This window comes from Heptranchias perlo, chromosome 23 (assembly GCF_035084215.1).
Source record: "Heptranchias perlo isolate sHepPer1 chromosome 23, sHepPer1.hap1, whole genome shotgun sequence".
In the NCBI taxonomy this organism is placed as follows: domain Eukaryota; kingdom Metazoa; phylum Chordata; class Chondrichthyes; order Hexanchiformes; family Hexanchidae; genus Heptranchias; species Heptranchias perlo.
Window position 1 is genome coordinate 20,716,449 of NC_090347.1, and position 18,777 is coordinate 20,735,225.

The window sequence follows — 18,777 nt, forward strand, 5'->3', positions numbered from 1 at the left end:
TTCCAAAGGCATCCACATTGTACAGAAAGATCTTTGGCATAGCACGAGACACCAATTGTCTATATCTAAAATTATTTTATTGCTCTGCTTCAGTCACCTAATTTAACCGTGACTGAAGCTCATTCATGTAAACCGTTTAGATGTGCAATGATGGTATGTGGTCTTCACTATGATGTTAAATGATCCTTTCCCAGAATCTGTACTAAATGCTTATTTTATATCCTTGTCAAACAGGTGGATGAATTAGAGCACAGATGTAAAGTCCAACATGATCAGATCTGCCACTTGAAACAAGAATTGGCCAAAGTGACTGCTGATATGAAACTGAAAATTGCACAAACTGAGGGTAATCTGACAGAACCTTATCTTGTGGGATAAATAATTGACACCCACACAATACAAATCCTGCTATCAGTCATCTGCAGACTAAGGGATTTTGGCATTTAAAAGAAAAATAGAATTCATATAAATAATATTGTGGTTAACTATGATCACATATATTCCTCTCCTTTTAAAATATTATTAGGAACACATATGAGAAAATTTCTTCAAATGCTACAGGATAAAAGCAGGTACATATTGATTATCCTTTGGACCTTTCTATAATTAAATGATTCTAATATAGCACAGATTCCAATCTTTAAATCTTTCAGCACTGCTTTCCTCTTGATCCCTGCAAAAGGAAACTTTCAATACTGTGTTTAAAAATTAATGGACAGCATTGACTTTTTCTAACCTTCCTGTTTATTGGTCTTATGTAACTTGAAATTCTCTGTACTCTGAATATTTCACTTTTTAAGTTTTAAATCAATTTGAAGGCCTTAGGATAGTGAGTTGTAGCAGTTCCACCCTGCATGTGAAAAACACTGCTATCACTGGGGAGGTGCACTTTCATATCTTGCATGCTAAAACCCATAGTATATTTTTAACGTCCTTTTTTTTAAAAACTGATCTGTGGAATGAATATTATGAATATGTGATGCTGAGATTATTCTAAATGGATTCTAAATGTGTCAGTCTTGCAGGAATGCTTGATCCAAATTAATTCATGAACTGGTACCCTACAATTTATCAAATACAAGGACAGCACATGAGTACATACCCTCTGCTGTGTACATCATAGGAAAGATGTGGCACAGTAGCCAGTGTATGTGATTGGCATCATACAGCATATAAATGGTGACTTTTTTTCCCTGACCTATCTCCGCCTTGATGGATTTGTATATTTTTGGAATTGAAACTGAGGAAACATGTTTAAAATTGTTCTTGAATGCAAATGAGACTTCTGTATCTTCACCGGTGTATCTGACTTATGGGCACTGTTCAACCCTGCCACCCACTGGCCTTAGTGTATAAGTGTAGGAATTGTTACAAACCATGGTTCAATGTGCAAAAAAAAACTCTATAAATGTACTGAACTTTACAAACCTATGGGGCTCGACTTTTGGACGTCTGAGCCAGCAGGTTCATGGCGGGGGGGCCTCCGAAAATCGGGGATTCCCAGGGCGGGTCCAGAGCCCGGCTCCAACCCGCCCACTTCCAGGTTCTCCAGTGACGCGCTTAGACTCCTGCTGGCAATTAAAGCCGGCGGGATCCCACTTACGACAATTAATTACATAGTTCAGGTCGTTAGCAGACCTGATTTGTAGGATATTTTAGGAGGGGTGGGATTTTCACCTCAACTGAGTGTGTTTCCCCAACTGGGGGAAACACTCCTAGTTGAAATGGACGTGTTGCAGCCACCAGCCTGTGGCAGCTGCAAAGGTCCATTTGACAGGCGGGGGCGGAGACCCTCACTCATTGCAGGAGGCCACTCTGTCATTTTGGAAAAAGTTTGGCCTCACCACCCTCCTCCTAACAATAAAATTCACCAACTTGGAACCTCAACCCCGGTATGTAGACACATTTACCTACCTTGCGGACCCCCTCAAATGTACATCTTCCGGATGGGGGCCGCCATAGCTGCAGTCATGACCTCCTCGGAGGACGAACAGCATCACCAGTCTCACCGGCCACGCCGTCCACCTCTGACACATGGAGCTCCACAACACAGTGCTGTGACACATCCACCTGCACAGCAGGAGGGAGGGCAACTGCAGAGAGAGATGGTTCGCAGAAGGCACTACCCTCGCCACAGGGTCTACAGGCCGAGGCTCAGCTTCCTGGACCTCTCTGAGCAACAGTGCACATGGAGGCTCAGAGTCACTCGACATGTTGTCGTGCCCTTCTGCATGCCGAGCTGCTCCCAGCTGGCCCGAGCACCATCTTCTTACCTGTCGCTGTCAAAGTCACCACTGCCCTCAACAACTTCTCCGCATCCTTCCAGGGTGCCACCGGGGACATCGCTGACGTCTCTCAGTCGTCTGCACAAAAGACCCCTGCAAATACACCTACACCTACTCTGCAGTGATACAATGGGTGGCATTAGGTGTGGGACTTCATGGTGATCTTCAGGAAAGGGCATTTTTGCACAAACCAGACAAGATTTGCAAAGACATGGCAGTAGTGGTGCCAATATAATATGTAATGTGAGTTGGTCAGAAATCAAATATAAGTAAAAACCATGACAAACCCTCAAACACCCTTGTGCATCCCCTTCATGCTCCCAACACGTTTGCCTTATGCTTCCTACTACACATATGCGATGCATGCCCTGTGGCTGCAGCACAGGTAGTGGCAGCTTGGATGAGGCTGACCATGAAAGAGATGCATGAGAGGGTGAGTATGAGACGGAGCCATGAGATTGTATGAGGATTGGGTTGAGTGGTAGTGGTGGGATGAGTACTGGCGAGGTGAGTAAGTGCAGGTAAGATGAGGATGAGCTTTGAGTGGGTGTGAGGAGTGATGTGATAGTGTAGTGTTGGCAGTGCAGGAGATGTGGGGTGGGGGCGGTGATGTGGCAGACGGAGTGTAGGGGAATGAGTAAGTATACTCACTTCGGCTGACCTACTTAGGTCATTGCAGCGCCTCCTGCACTGAATGCAGATGCGCAATATGTTGGTGGTGCTGGTGACCTCCTCTGCCACCTCGAGCCAGGCCTTCGTGGTGGCAGAGGCAGGCCACTTCCTCCCGTCCGCCGGGGGGAAGATCTCTGTCCTCCTCCTCCTCACCCCATCCAGTAGGACCTGGCACGAGCCATCATGAAACCTGGGAGCAGCCTTCCCCCTGGGCTGCTCGATGCTGTAATTTTGGTTCCTTTCTGCAGCATCAGTCAGTGGAGGATTGCCCCTTTAAATAGGGCTCCTCCAGCTGACAGCCTATGATGCGGTTGCGCAGTCCGCCCGCTGCGCAGCTTTCCAGCGTGAAACCCGGAAGCCAAGGTAAGTGGCTTCAATTAGGCTGTGATCGCGTTCAGAGCACCCCGAATTCACTGGGCGCATTATCCACGCGCCCAGTCGACCCCCCGCTGCCAACCCACCTCCCTCCTAATATCGAGCCCATGGTCCCTGAGTTCAGATTCTGCAGTAATTTGATATGTTCCAATTCCTTTTATTTATAGTTGAATGGAGCAGCTGTAAAATAAGATTTTTTTTAAAACATTCTAATTCTTGCACCTGTACAGTCAGGGCACAAGAAGAGTAGATTAGATAGATAATGAGAAGAATTGGATATAAATGGCCACAACAAAGATTTCTTAAAACTTAACATATAAGTTCACTAATGCTTCACATGTCAAATTACTAAACAGTATAGAAGTAGTAGATATTTTGCAGCTTTTATATTAATCATTGATGTTTTTAGGTACAAATAGTGCAGGATTAGGTTAAAAATTAAAGGAGACAAAGGTGAAAATCTGTAGCTTTTAGGATCAACATGAAGGAAGATACAGTTTCAAAGTTCTTTTCTGGTTCTCTTGCATTTACTGTGCCACACATCATTTCCTAGCCAAGTCATTTGGCTGATGATTTGCTTCTTGGCATCTGGCATTGGTGCTGTTTTAGCTACTGGGAGGTGCCCTGGTTGACTTGCCCTCCTTCTGAGGAAACCTTTGCCTTTGGTCTCCAGCAAGTACCCCAGGTAAAGATATGGCATGGTCAGATACAGAGCTCCCTCTGCTTTAAAGTTACTAAATTGCAGACAATGTTGTGGTTTTTGTACCATTTTAAGAACTGTGTTGAGACCACGTATTATTAATTTCATATAAGACCCCTACAGCCCTCAAAGAGAAACAACTTTCATCACATCAATCTAGTTTGGATTCATACTCTGTTCCTAGAGATGAAACAACTGTGTAGTAGCCCTCTGCACCAGTCTCCCAAAGTCACAATTTTAAAATCATGAAGATTATACCTTGCACTAGGAAATGTATTTTTGTTTTAACAAACCTGATCAGAATCTATAACTGAATAGAGAAATGAAATCATTTTGTGGTTTAGAATAGTAATAATCAAAAAAAAAGTGGTAATCAACTTGTCTTAAGTTTCATCTCTAGATGTGATGCATGCCTCATGATTGATCGACAGTGCAGCTTCATGTTCAGTGTGTGTTTAAAACCACTTCTGACCAGTATCTCCCTGAAGAACCTGAGGAAAAATGTAAAATAAATAATGAAGCAGGCACCTCTGTATTAACTAGCTTGATGAAATTGAAATGACTGCAAAACAGTTTATCACAGTGCTAATAATAGCCTTTCCAAACCTCCAGGCCCACAACATTCAAAGCAGTGCATAAAAAATAATTGTAAATGGAACTGAGCTGCCTAAGCTTCAAGGGTCAGATTGTCAGGACTTGGGAGTTACTTGAGGTCCACAGGTTGCAGTTTAGACACTCCTGCCCAGGTGCATCTCCCTGACTTCACTTGCGGGGTTGAGGGTTTGGGAATGTGTGTCCAAATGGTTACTGCAGGCCAAGTCCAAGGCTTGTAATGAGACTGGCCCCAGACTGAGGTCTGGGGGGTCTATGACTGGCATGAGGATGTAGCTATGAGCAGAAGCTGTAAGTTGGTACAAAGGCTCAGACTGTGGGTGTGGTAGTTGCAGGTACAGGCTGACATCAGGCTGTGGGTTGCTTGGAGGGAACGAATGGGACCTGTGAGACTGGAGGGAACAAGGTCAGTGACCTGGAGCCCATGGTCTTCTGGCTCTGTATCGAAGAGGCCACAGTTTCAAAGGCGATGGCAGCCTGCGGGTCACCACTATCCTACAGGTTAAGTTCTGTGGTGTTTAGAATTTGGTCACTTTATGGTCATTTTGGTTGTAAAATACTATTGGTAAATTGGAAAATTTAGAGAGGAGAAAAAAGAAAGTAACCAATAAGAAAAAAGAAAATTAGTCCAAAAAATGATATTATTTCATGCTGTAATATGTCATTGCCAGCCAATCACAGTAAAAGAGTAGAACATACTGAACAGACAATTCAGAAAGAATTTGGACGGTCTGGATTTGAAGACTCTTGCACATGTTTCAAGTTAACAGCAGTCTTGTCTAGATTTTGAAAATGTGACTCTCAATCATTGAGTAATTATACAAAAATCTTGTATAATGTAGAAAAAGATTTACATTTAAAATGAAATCTTTCAAGGGACAGCCACAGTTATCTTTAGATTCTTAGTGCATAAGGGACCCACCCTCACTTGCGTAGCAAATGTTTGAAATCCAAAATAGTTTTATTGGTGAATAGTGTTACATCGAGTCTACAGCACAGGAACAGGCCATTCGGCCCAAATGGTCTATGCCAGCGTTTATGCTCCACACGAGCCTCCTCCCTCCCTCCTTCTTCTAACTCTATCAGCATATCCTTCTATTCCCTCCCTCATGTGTTTATCTAGCTTCCCCTTAAATGCATCTATGCTCGTTGCCTCAACTACTCCTTGTGGTAGAGTTCCACATTCTTACCACTCTTACATAATATCAAAAAGCTGAGGGAGTCCAGAAGTAGAACAAGTAACTGCTCAGTGACTGACGTGATGCATCCACTATTTTTGTAACCAAGAGCATACTCTTGCCTTTTATTGAGTGATTCAAATTCTCCTCACCACCAAAAATACACCAGTGAATAAATCAATTTGTAAAGACAAATGTTGACTGATATTGGCAAAATCTGTAAGGAACGATTTATTTGGAACATTTTCTTCTGGGTATGCTGTTGGAGAATTTGTAAGAATGCAAAACTCTCTTTAGTTTACAAGTTTGCTCCAATTTCAGAGTCAATTAAATGAGAAAAGAGTATACATTGAAAGTGGTCACAAGCATTGCAATGCATATGAACCTTAAATTACCCACTGTAATCTACAATGTACTCTTTTTCTTTTGCTGCTTTTCTCACTATTTACTGCTGCAATATTTCCCCGTTTAGTTAAATTTTACATTGTGACTGCCCCTTCTATAAAGACCGAAAGATGTTGACTAAAGCTTGGAAGAAAATATTCATATCCTAAAATTTGACAGTGATTCCTGACAAATGTTGTCAATAATATGGTTAGTCAACAGTTTCCCTTGACATGTGCTTGTAGGAGCAATTATTTGTTCACTCATGTTTTTTTCTGGTGGTGAGGGGAATTAAATCATTCAACTCGAAGTGACAATGCAGCAAAGTTAGTTCAAGGTAAGAACTAGTTGAAGTATATTAGACATATCTTTAGTGAGGGATTGGCAAATAGCATTCTAATGAGAAGTTTAACCCCTTATTCTTTAAAAACAGTCTGAAACTTGTTTGGGTTAGGGTCTGGGTAAGAAAAATTGGTAATAAGGCAAATAGGGCCATAGTACAAAAAATGTTAAGATGTTTAAAAATGTTAAAAAGACAAATCTATCTGAATGCACGAAGCCTTCGTAATAAGGTAGCTGAATTAACAGCGCAGATAGATGTAAACTGATCTGATATAATAGCAATTACAGAGTCATGGTTGCAGGGTGGCCAAGGCTGGGAGCTGAATATCCAAGGGTATTCGATATTTAGGAAGGACAGGCAAAAAGGAAAAGGAGGTGGGGTGGCGTTGTTAGTAAAGGATGAAATCAGAGCAATAGTGAGAGAGGATATTGGCTCAGAAAATCAAGATGTAGAATCAGTCTGGGTGGAGTTAAGAAACACCAAGGGGCAGAAAACACTGGTGGGAGTTGTCTATAGGCCTCCAAACAGTCGTGGTAATGTTGGGGATGGGATCAAACAGGAAATTAGAGATGCATGTAACAAGGGTACTACAGTAATCATGTGTGACTTTAATCTGCATATAGACTGGCCAAACCAAATTAGCAATAATACTGTGGAGGATGAATTCCTGGAGTGTGTACGAGATGGTTTTTTAGACCAGTATGTTGAGGGGCCAGCCAGGGAACAGATTATCCTAGATTGGGTATTGTGCAATGAGAAGGGGTTAATTAACAATCTTGTTGTGCGGGGTCCTTTAGGGAAGAGTGACCATAACATGATAGAATTCTTCATTAAGATGGAAAGTGAAGTAGTCCAGTCCAAAACTAGGGTCCTAAATCTAAACAAAGGAAACTGCGAAGGTAAGAGGAGTGAGTTGGCTATGGTAGATTGGGGAGCTTCATTAAAAGGCATGATAGTGGATAGGCAATGGCTAACATTTAAGAACGAATGCATGAATTGCAACAATTATACATTCCTTTCTGGCGCAAAAACACAAAAGGAAATACGGCCCAGCCATGGCTAACACAAGAAATTAAGGATAGTATTAGATCCAAAGAGAAGTCATATAAAGCTGCCAGAAAAAGTAGCAAGCCTGAGGATTGGGAGCAGTTTAGAATTCAGCAAATAAGGACCAAGAGATTGGTTAAGAGGGGAAAAATAGAGTGTGAGAGTAAACTTGCAAGGAACACAAAAGCAGGCTGTAAAAGCTTCTGCAAGTATGTAAAAAGAAAAAGATTAGTGAAGACAAATATAGGCCCCTTACAGTCAGAAACGAGAGAATTTATAATGGGGAACAGGGAAATGGCAGTGCAATTAAACAAATACTTCACAGAAGACGACACAAATAACTTCCCAGAAATGCTAGGGAACCAAGGGTCTAGTGAGAAGGAGGAATTAAAGGAAATTAGTATTAGTAAAAAAAAATAATGCTGGAGAAATTAATGGGACTGAAAGCCAATAAATCCCCAGGGCCTGATAATCTGCATCCCAGAGTACTAAAAGAGGTAGCCCTGGAAATAGTGGATGCATTAGTTGTCATCTTCCAAAATTCTATAGATTATGGAACAGTTCCTGCAGATTGGAGGGCGGCAAATGTAACCCCACTATTTAAAAAAGGAGGGAGAAAAAAAACGGGGAACTACAGACCGGTTAGCCTAACATCAGTAGTAGGGAAATTGCTAGAGTCTATTATCAAGGACGTGATAACAGGACACTTAGAAAATATCAACGGGATTAGACAAAGTCAACATGGATTTATGAAAGGGAAATCATGTTTGACAAACCTACTGGAGTTTTTTTTGAGGATGTAACTGGTAGAATAGATAAGGGAGAACCAGTGGATGTGGTGTATTTGGATTTTCAGAAGGCCTTTGATAAAGTTCCACATAAGAGATTAGTGTGCAAAATTAAAGCACATGGGATTGGAGGTAATATACTGGCATGAATTGAAAATTGGTTAACAGACAGGAAAGAGAGAGTAGGAATAAATGGGTCTTTTTTGGGGTGGCAGGCAGTGACAAGTGGGGTACCACAGAGATCGGTGCTTGGGCCCCAGCAATTCACATTATATATATATATATATATATATCAAATGATTTGGATGAGGGTACCAAATATAATATTTCCAAGTTTGCTGACGACACAAAACTAGGTGGGATCGTGAGTTGTGAGGAGGATGTAAAGAGGCTTCAAGGTGATTTAGACAAGTTGAGTGAGTGGGCAAATACATGGCAGATGCAGTATAATGTGGGTAAATGTGAAGTTGTCCACTTTGGAAGGAAAAACAGAAAGGCAGCGTATTATTTAAATGGTGATAGATTGGGGAACGTTGATGTACAAAGGGACCTGGGTGTCCTTGTACACCAGTCACTGAAAGTAAACATGCAGGTGCAGCAAGCAGTTAGGAAGGCAAATGGTATGTTAGCCTTCATTGCAAGAGGATTTGAGTATAGGAGCAAGGATGTCTGCAGTTACACAGGGCCTTGGTGAGACCATACCTGGAGTATTGTGTGCAGTTTTGGTCTCCTTACCTAAGAAAGGATATACTTGCCATAGAGAGAGTGCAGTAAAGGTTCACCAGACTGATTCCTGGGATGGCAGGACTGTCTTATGAGGAGAGATTGGGTCGACTCGGCCTGTATTCACTCGAGTTTAGAAGAATGAGTGGGGATCTCATTGAAACATTTAAAATTCAGACAGGGCTAGATAGACTGGATGCAGGGAGGATGTTTCCCCTGGCTGGGGGGTCCAGAACGAGGGGTCACAGTCTCAGGATAGGACATTTAGGACTGAGGTGAGGAGAAATTTCTTCACTGAGGGTGGTGAACCTGTGGAATTCTCTACCGCAGACGGCTGTGGAGGCCAAGTCACTGAATATATATAAGAAGGAACTAGATGGATTTCTCGACACAAAAGGCATCAAGGGGTATGGGGAGAGAGCGGGACTACGGTATTGAGATGGAGGATCAGCCATGATCATATTGAATGGCGGAGCAGGCTCGAAGGGCCGAATGGCCGACTCCTGCTCCTATTTTCTATGTTTCTATGGTCAGTATGATTAATAAAATAGGTGTTAATAAATGTTGAACCTTTTTATTCAAGACTGTGTATCCCTAAATGAGATGAAAATGCAATAAGTGGCAAAGTTAGACATTTTAATGCACAGATTTAAACTGAATTAAAATACACATCTGCATTCATTGAGAATTTTAGAATGTTTGATTAATATTCCTGAATGACATCTATACATGGGTTTATTTCTGATGTAATGATGAAATCTTGTTGTAAATCCTTCAAGCTAAGTTACTGATCACGTTTTCCTTTTTCGAACTGTCAGAGCGCCTGGAAGCTGAGAAGAAGAGATGTAAACAAGTACTGGATGATACAGAAGCTCTACGGCAGAAAGAGGTAATGTGGGCTTTTGTAATTGTCTATTTAATGGTGTTTAGGGGACTGTGAGATGCATTGGATTAAACACTGCCATTTCACCAGTGGAACTAATGCTTCTAATACAGCCTGTATAAATGGAATAAAAAGTTCCTCTACTGGCTGAAAAGCAGTTCAGACACATCACAGTTTCTGGTGGGTACAAAATTGTATATCATTAAACACTGGCACAATATTAATAATCAACAGGAAAATTAAAAAGTAGATTGGGAGAAGGTAGATTTACAAGAGAAGAAGGAGGTGACCATCAGGTATAAGTTTATGTAAAGTCATGTCAAAAATGAGATTAGGGATATCAAAAGAAAACTGGAAAAGAACATAGCAGCAGGTGCTAAACACAATGCTGGAAAATTCCTCCAGTTCTAGAACAGGAAGAAATTAGGACTCTTAAGGAACGTGTTGAACTCTGCGAGAATGAACAGGAAATGGCTCATGAGGTAAATGCTGATATTTGGAGGTTTATACTAGGGAGGACACTGACATTATAATATCCAACATCAAACTTGTATTGTCTGCTCCACAACTTTGGCATTGGTGATGCAAAGGTTGTAGATAGACTGAAGGGGCTTTAAAAAAATCTAAATACCCAGAGACAAATGAACAATACCGCAGAATACTCCGAAGATACCCCAAAGAATGAAATTTGTGAAGCAGTGATGGTTGTTTTGAGGAAGTCTGTGAATATTGGGGAGGTTCTGACAGACTGGAAACGGGCAAATGTAATTTCCATATCAAAAATTATGACAGCCATATCTGGCAACTACGGGTCTATTAGCTTGATTTCAATTATTGGAAAAATTAGTGGAACTAGTAGTCTGAACTAAATGGGAAAAGTACTGTTGTGTTTTCAGGCTTTACATCCAAAGACCATTCCTGCATTTGCTCTCTACAAATTGGATTGTGACTTTAAACGTGCAACATCTGGTAAGATAGTGTTGCCCAGGGGTTGAATGAAAACTCCTGCTATTGTAATAGTTTCCTGAATTGACATGAGCCCCCTCATTTTCTGCACTTCCGATAGCAGAAGAATAAACACTCTAACAGACTTTGTGATTTTAGAGTATGAGCTACAAATTAGATTAATTAAAAGTGAATTAAACAGTAGCATAAAGTCAAGATTGGCAAATGCTTCACTATGCATGCACAGTACAATTTTTTAAATATTGAATTTTAAAATAACCTGTTTCACATTTGGAAAATATATTGGAATCCATTACTGAGTGTCTATTACTATGGGAGCTATTCACAGTATTTTTTCAAATTGTTCTCTTTGCCTCTTGGTGATTATCTTTAGGGGAAGAACATAATTCCTCAGAACACAGCAATATTTCAGTTTAGTAAAATGCAGCAATATTTGCAGTTGTGAATGTTATTTTTAAACCTGAACAGTTTGTTGATGAGCTAGGCAGCAAGGTGGCATTGTGTGTAAGAGCATCAAAATGCAGAGAAATAGAGTGGTGGCCCATCTGTTCAATTTCCCTCAGTCCACTGATTTCATAGAATTGTGGAATTGTGCAGCACAGAAGGAAGCTATTTGGCCCATTGTGTCTGTGCCAGCTTTGAAGTCTAGTCCTTGTGCAGCCCAGGTGATTGACTCGGGTGGCATTTTTGGTGGGCTGGAAACAGGCTATTCACACCACTCTACCGTCATAGCTACAGAAGATGCATGGCGTGACTGATGAACCTGTAGTGGTAGTGGGGAGGGTTCGGGGGGGAGGAAGAAGAAGAAGAAGAAGAAGAAATTGGAGATGTTAGGTGTCTGCCTTCAGTTGAAGGTAATGCCTCAGGGTCTCTTACTTCAGTTGAAGAAAAACAGTTATGGTTCCTAGTTTAGGAATGCTATATTGTGTTGCAATGCAAAGTGGAAAAACTGTTCCACTGTGCCAGCCATTCCTTCTCTAGATGTGTACAGAGATGAAAATAAAACAATCCATTTTGAGAGGAGAGATTCAGTATAGATTCCAGCAGGTGGCAACAGAGAGTGATTGCAGACTACCATATGAATCTGAACATCCTTAATGCTGATTAGAAATTAAAGTAGTGAGAGAGGTTAAAAATAACTTTGATCTTTCTAGAGGAAGTGGAAAAAATGAGAGGAGAGCAGACAGACAGAAGGTGAAGTAAATCTTGGAGTTCAGAAATCCTAAAAGTAGCTAAAATCTCTTAAAAGTTGAGATTTGTGATTTTTAAAAAAAAATATTTAGCCATATACTATCCTGGAAAGTGAATTGAAACATAGTGCATCAGTTGATTTTTGATGTATTTTAAGAGAAACAATTGTATAACTTTGGGCAATTGGCACATACCTACTTGGATTTTTTAAATATTGGATAGATAAAAGTTATTACCCATTTACTCAGAAGTGAGAAATACAATCTCAGTGTCCAGACTCTAAATGTTTGAATGCAAGAATTAAAAACATACTATCCAACAGTATTTTAAATGAGATTTCTGATCAGGCAACATTCAGCAATCTCTTTTTTTGTTCTGTGTCTTTTCCCCGTATCTGATTAGGTGGATCAAATGAACCGGCACCTGGAGGAGAGCGAACGATCATTGCAGGACAGAATTCAGAAACTTGAAAACATTAGAATTCAACTGGAAACAGTGAGTGAGCAACAATTGCCGAATAAACCATGAAGCTAATAGAATAGACACTAGCTTCTATTATAATACATTACAACAGTGACTACACTCCAAAAGTATTTAATTGACTGTAAAACACTTTGGGACATCCTGAGGTCGTGAAAGGTGCAACATAAATGCAAGTCTTTCTTTTGTTTATTGCTACCCATAAATTTGTAACAGTGTAGTCAAATTCTCAAATTTGATTTGCCCAATTGAACAAATAAGCATTGGATAGCCACTTTTGAAATGAATAAAGATCAGAATTGAAATGAGATTGAAAGTCTCTACCCAGTTCACAAAGGATATGTTCAAAGTGCAAAACCACCATTAAATGGTAATTAGTTAAGCAGTTGGATTAATGCATAAAAATTTAAGCACCCCAGTTGGAATTTGAAGGTGCTTCTCTATTTAACCCTTAAAACACCAACGGCTCCAAATAAAATTTTTCTCTTTGAGGCTTTTTTCCCACACATTGATACTTAAAATCCCCAAATACAGTATTAATACTGCTCAGATGTCAGATTTATTACTATAGTAATGATCTACCAAAGCGTTACTATGCCACTAGCCGATATCTTCCTGCCGCCCCCTCCCCTCCCTTCCCTGGTTTAAATGCAGGCTGAATAGGCTGTTTCTGTGCTGTATAAGCTATGTAATCCACACAGTATACTGCAACTGTACAGCATGTTAAATGATAGACTTTTCATGGGGTGCAACATAGGAGTCATCCACAACTGCCAGCCTTTCCTTCCTTTCCCATACCTTAAAACAGAAAAATATCTGTATTGTATCTTTGTGATGACTTTAGATATACGGAATGATATAACTGAAAGATTAGTTTCAGACAGTTGTATTTCATTCTTTTTCTCTGGGAAGAAAAATCATGCAGAAAACTGTCTAGAACGAACATTTAATTTTGCAAGGAGGTAGCCAACCTACGGCTACCACCACCTTCTCAAGAGCAATTAGGGGTGGGCAATAAATGCTGGCCTCGCCAGCGACGCCCACATCCCATGAACGCATAAAAAATATATTTTTTGTTAATTCTACCTAATCAGAAACTGTTGAGGACAATCCTCTGTGCAATTATCTCATTTGTAAATAAATTCAGTTATTGTTATTAACCTAACATAATGGTTTGACAAAGTGCTATTTACCGCCTTCTGGAGTGGACTATCTAAGTTGTCAGGTGTATAATAATGTGGTTTAAAAAGTTCCTCGTTAATCCTGTGGTATACTGTCCCATTTATGTCATGCACAAGTACTCTGGGAAAGCCTGAATTGTAACGCTGACCATGCTCAATGACTAAAAATTTGGCGATAAAAAGATTAAACAGTTGTATTTGGTTGTTCTGTCTGATGCTGGAGTTACAGTGCATTATTAGGAAAATGAGAGCTTGGCAAGTTATTAAACTTCTATTATAAAGTTACTAAATGTAATCATTTCAAAAATTGTTTTATGAAATTATACTTGATGTCCTAAAGTTAATTTCTGTGACAGGAGCTAAGCCGGGTAAAGGCAGCTGCTATAACTGAGCGAGCACATGCCGAAGAGGAGCAAATGAAAGTGAGGAACCAAGTACGATTGGAGGAGGTAATAAAAATGGAAAACATAGGGTGTTGAAAGCTCGACTGACTTTCCAAAACTTATTGTGTTTTCTTTTTTCTCTTTCTATTTTTCTTCTTCCCTCTCACCTTCTCTCTTTCCCTTACTCTCAATTTCATTGTCAGTGCTCCTCTAAACTTTCCAATCTTCCAATTCACACTGACTGGCTGTGGTTAACTTATGTTTCTTCAAATGTTTATTTTTATCGACTGTAGTAGTTTACCAAAACTGAGATAACACTAACTGGCTTATAATTTCCTGGCTTATCCCTTTCTCCTTCTTTTGAAGGTGACACATCTGCCATCCTCTAGTCCTGTGGCACAATTTTACTTTCTGCAGAATTTTGGAAAATTTTAGTCAGCATCTCTGCTAGTTCTTCCCGAGCTTCCCACAGGATACTTGGATGTAAACCATCAGGTCCTGTTGATTTGTCTCCCTTAAGTTTGAGTAACTTGTTTTATTTTGTATCATTTATCTTTGAATAATAACCTTTATCAACTGTTCTACACCAACCTCAGGTGATTCTACAATCCCCAATACCCATCTCCTCTGTGAAACCATTACAAGCTTTCTGCTTTCATCTCTTAGCAGTCCTCCCCTACCTTGAAAAGTAGAGAATGCTGGAAAAACACAGCATGTGAGTCAGAACTGAAAACCTGCTGCATATTTCCAGCATTTTCTGTTTTTATTTAAGATTTCTGACATTTGCTGTTTTCTTTTTATTGGTGGGTGGAGAGGGTCACTGGTGAGGGAGGAAGAAATAATTCAGTTAATAGTCTTGGGATTTTTATTTTTAATTTCTCTGATGGATCAGCAAGTTTATTCAATGAGTACCTGAGCAATACAGACCAGGAATGTTTCAGGTTTGATCCCTGATTTGTGCTGAGTTTGCTTATAGGGTTACTACAATTAGACTCAGCACCCCTGGATTAGTGAGGGGGATATTGGCCAAGGTTCCATCTCCTGATCACTAAGCTATTGGAGGGGAGGGGGAGGAGGTGGGGGTAGACTTTGAATGAGGACCGGTTAGGCTCAGCTGTAATACCCCACAGTCATGTAACCTCTCATCAGTTAGCATCAAGACTCACATCAGTAATGGGCTCTTGAGCTAGGTTGGCAGTCTCACTGTTTTACTTTGCATTGAACCTATAACATAAACATTCTAAATCTATGTTGTAGATGTCAATTACCATCCCCACCCTTGGGTCCTGCTACCGCCTCCCATAGCAAATAATTGTTTCCCTTATTGATACACAACACTGGATGTTGACTGCAAATGACTTCTGGAAATTACCAAATAACTGCATTATCTGTAGGAATGTTTGTTTTAAAAACAATTAAATTTTCTTCCCACCCGAAATAACTACAGACCTTTGGTCTAAATATAGTGTAGCATAGTTTATATCCTATTGTGTTACCTAATTTTCCCAGCCTATGTGTTATGATGATCATTGGGATTTGAGGTAAATAATATGAAAATGCAACTTCAGTGTGAATGCTTTGTGCAGCTGGTGCTCTTCGGTGTATTTCACCTATTGCTCATGTGACAGCTTGTTCACTGTATTTGTTTCCAGAATGATGTACCTTGATTTAAAAGCTTATTTATTTTATGTAATTTTTGTCACATTGGTGTGTTATAAAATATGGAATTGAAATCAGATGGGCGGTTGCCAATCTCTCAAATAATCTGACGTGAAGTGACAACACTGGAAACCCTGACCATGCATTTATATCAAGAAGCCTAATGCTCACCTTAGGCCATAACCAGTCTAAAATGATGACCTGACTAAACCTTAATGCTGAGCAAGTGGTTTTCATTGTTTTGGCAGATATCTGATCTGGCCTTTTTTTAAATCTTTGTTTGAATCATCTTCATTTCTGATGCATTATTTCACTGCACCTGTGAAACTGAGGAAGACCTGTCCGTTGCTTAGATCTAGGCTGGGTGGGTAAAGCTTGACCGCAACACAAACTTAATTTCATGCTAGGCACGTTACTATATATGCTTTAAGTTTGTTCAAACCCAGATATATGAGCATGTATGCAGGTTTAGACAAAAGTCTGCACTCCTTCAATACTACATTATTGTCAGAAACCAAGAACAAACGTGCACATTGAGTGACAAGCTATATGCAAGACAGGCTGTTTCTATACATGGCGCCTACAAAGTCTGCCATCCATCATGATTTAAACTCCAAAACTAGTCAAGAGCGGTGCACCAGTGTCCAAGCTGGTGAGAAACTCTGGGGTGATCACCCCTCATCTAAACAAATTACTCAATGACACCATGTTTAACTCTGTGTGCCGATTGAATTTTTTCCCATCTCTCCCCACTCTTCCATCTCCTCTTTAGCAACAGCGATTAGTCCACCTGGAAGAGAAGCTTCGTCTCCTTGGTCAGTCTCGTGATGAATCCCAGAACCATTGTACCAACCAAAAACAAACCATCGCTGAGTTACAAGTAAAGAACAACAAGTTGGCTTTTGAGATTGAAGGTTTAAAGCGCCGCTTCGAAGAACTAAATCAGGTACTATGGATCCCTGGCTAATTGTTACTTACTGTGTCTTACATGTGCTATTGAAATTAAATTTAAGATTATGTACATTTTTGCATACAAGGATAAGGTTAACTAAAATTTGAGCGCATTCGGCTCAAAGGGCTTATTTAAAACCTTAGAATTGGGCATTTCTTATTTAACTGCACTTCTTAAAATCTGTTTAAAAATCTAGTATCTGACATTAAATTTTGGGTTTTCTTTTCTCATAACGAGTGAATTCAAGACCAATATATATGATGTAATCAAATGCACATTTTTTTTATTTACAATAAAAATAAGGCATCAATGTTAAGGCATCAATGAAATTGTCTCATAACTGGTTTCAATTTCCAAGAATTTTTTCCAAGTGCTAACTTTTTAGCAAAGTGAGGCTCTTGCAGGGTGTTTCGTCCCATTTAGTACTCAGTTGCTAATTCTGTAACTTATGGTGTGAAATTCTATGGGTTCAAGTGTAAAGAGGATGAGCTATGAGGAAAGCTTAGAGAAACTTAAGTTTTACAGTCTAGGAAGAAACAATTATGGGGAAACTGGTTGAATTACATTAAATTATATAGAAAATGTAAACCTGGATTATTACTTCAAAACAAGCCAGGAAAGTAGTAAAATGGAAATTAGTGAAAAGTAAATATGGAACAGATATCAGCCAAAAAAACATTTTTACTCGAGTGATAAATGTTTGAAATCATCTACCAAGTAAGGTATCAGAGAAAAAGTATTGAAGTTATTCAAAATATAATTAAATGCCATTGTGAGAGTGTTGTTATAATCGAGGAATGAATGTCCCTCAACCACATGGTTCTTTCTTGTCCCTGTGTTTTCTCGTGTTCAGAAACTGCAGAGCATGCAGGGTTTAAATGTTAATTGAAATGCTGCCGTACCTATTTTCCGCCACTGGTGGAAGCTGTGCAGCCTTTATATAGCTGTCTATGGGGACTTCAAATGACACAAGTGTAGACTGCACCATTACAACACCAGGCAGCTCCTTGTAAAACCTTTGACATCGTACCACATAGATTACAAGGTATAAATACATGGAATGGGGAAAGCTTTTGAAGTGGATAACTGAGTGAGTCAGAAGACACATAAAGGATGGAAAAAGGCCAGTATAGAGGGAAACAATTCTGAGCCCATTAAAGAATTTGCATTTATATAGCAAGTTATCATATCCCCAGACAATACAAAATGCTTTACAAACCAGTTGATTACTTTTTTGAAGTGTAGTATATGTTGTTATATAAGGAAACAGCACAACCAATTTGTGCACAGCAAGTGAATGAATGGATGACCAGATAATTTGTTTTTGGTTATGCTTTGAGGGAGGAATGGTGGCCAGGACATTGGGACAGCACCATGCTCTTCATCGAGTAGTACCGCCCGACCAGGTAGATAGGGTCTCGGTTTGGCATCTCTTCAGAAAGCACCTCCAGCAATGCAGCATTCCTCGCTGTGCACTGTACTGAGGTGTCAGCCTAGATTATGTGCTCATTGGTATTGTGAATTAAACCCACAACCTTCTGACTCCAAGGTGGAAGTGCAAAGAATTGAACCAAGCTGACACTAAATTCATAATTTGAGAAATTAATGTTAACAGCTCGCCAGGTTTGCTAATGATATTAAATTGGGAGGATGCGCAAAACGTAGGGAGCAAATGAACCAAGTACAGATCTGGTTCGAAGATTGGGCCAAAAAATAGGAAATGTTATTTAAGTCATGAAACTAGGAAAGAAAAACAAATAAATGGGTACAGTCTACAGGACACATTACAGGAGGGAAATCAAGGGCGGGGGGCTGGTGGTGGTGGTATTACAGAAACCCTCTTAAACATTGCAATGTGTAACAGTGATGAATATGGCAAACTGGGAAGAGATGTCCTGGCCTTCGTAGGTGTACAAAGAAGAGCAACTCAGTCAGTGAATGGGGTTTGGTACCTTTGCTACGATTAAAAACTAGA

At 40.0% G+C, this 18,777-nt stretch overlaps 1 protein-coding gene across 3 annotated transcripts in view; it reads left to right on the forward strand.

The window, feature by feature from the left end:
- lrrc45 (leucine rich repeat containing 45) overlaps window positions 1-18,777 on the forward strand; it is a 63,391-nt gene that overhangs the window by 42,474 nt on the left and 2,140 nt on the right. For all 3 annotated transcript variants that reach the window (XM_068004145.1, XM_068004147.1, XM_068004148.1), the window contains exons 12-16: window positions 235-346; window positions 9,926-9,996; window positions 12,550-12,642; window positions 14,165-14,257; window positions 16,623-16,796. In XM_068004145.1, the coding sequence (XP_067860246.1) occupies window positions 235-346; window positions 9,926-9,996; window positions 12,550-12,642; window positions 14,165-14,257; window positions 16,623-16,796 (543 nt within the window). The remainder of the gene's footprint in view (window positions 1-234; window positions 347-9,925; window positions 9,997-12,549; window positions 12,643-14,164; window positions 14,258-16,622; window positions 16,797-18,777) is intronic.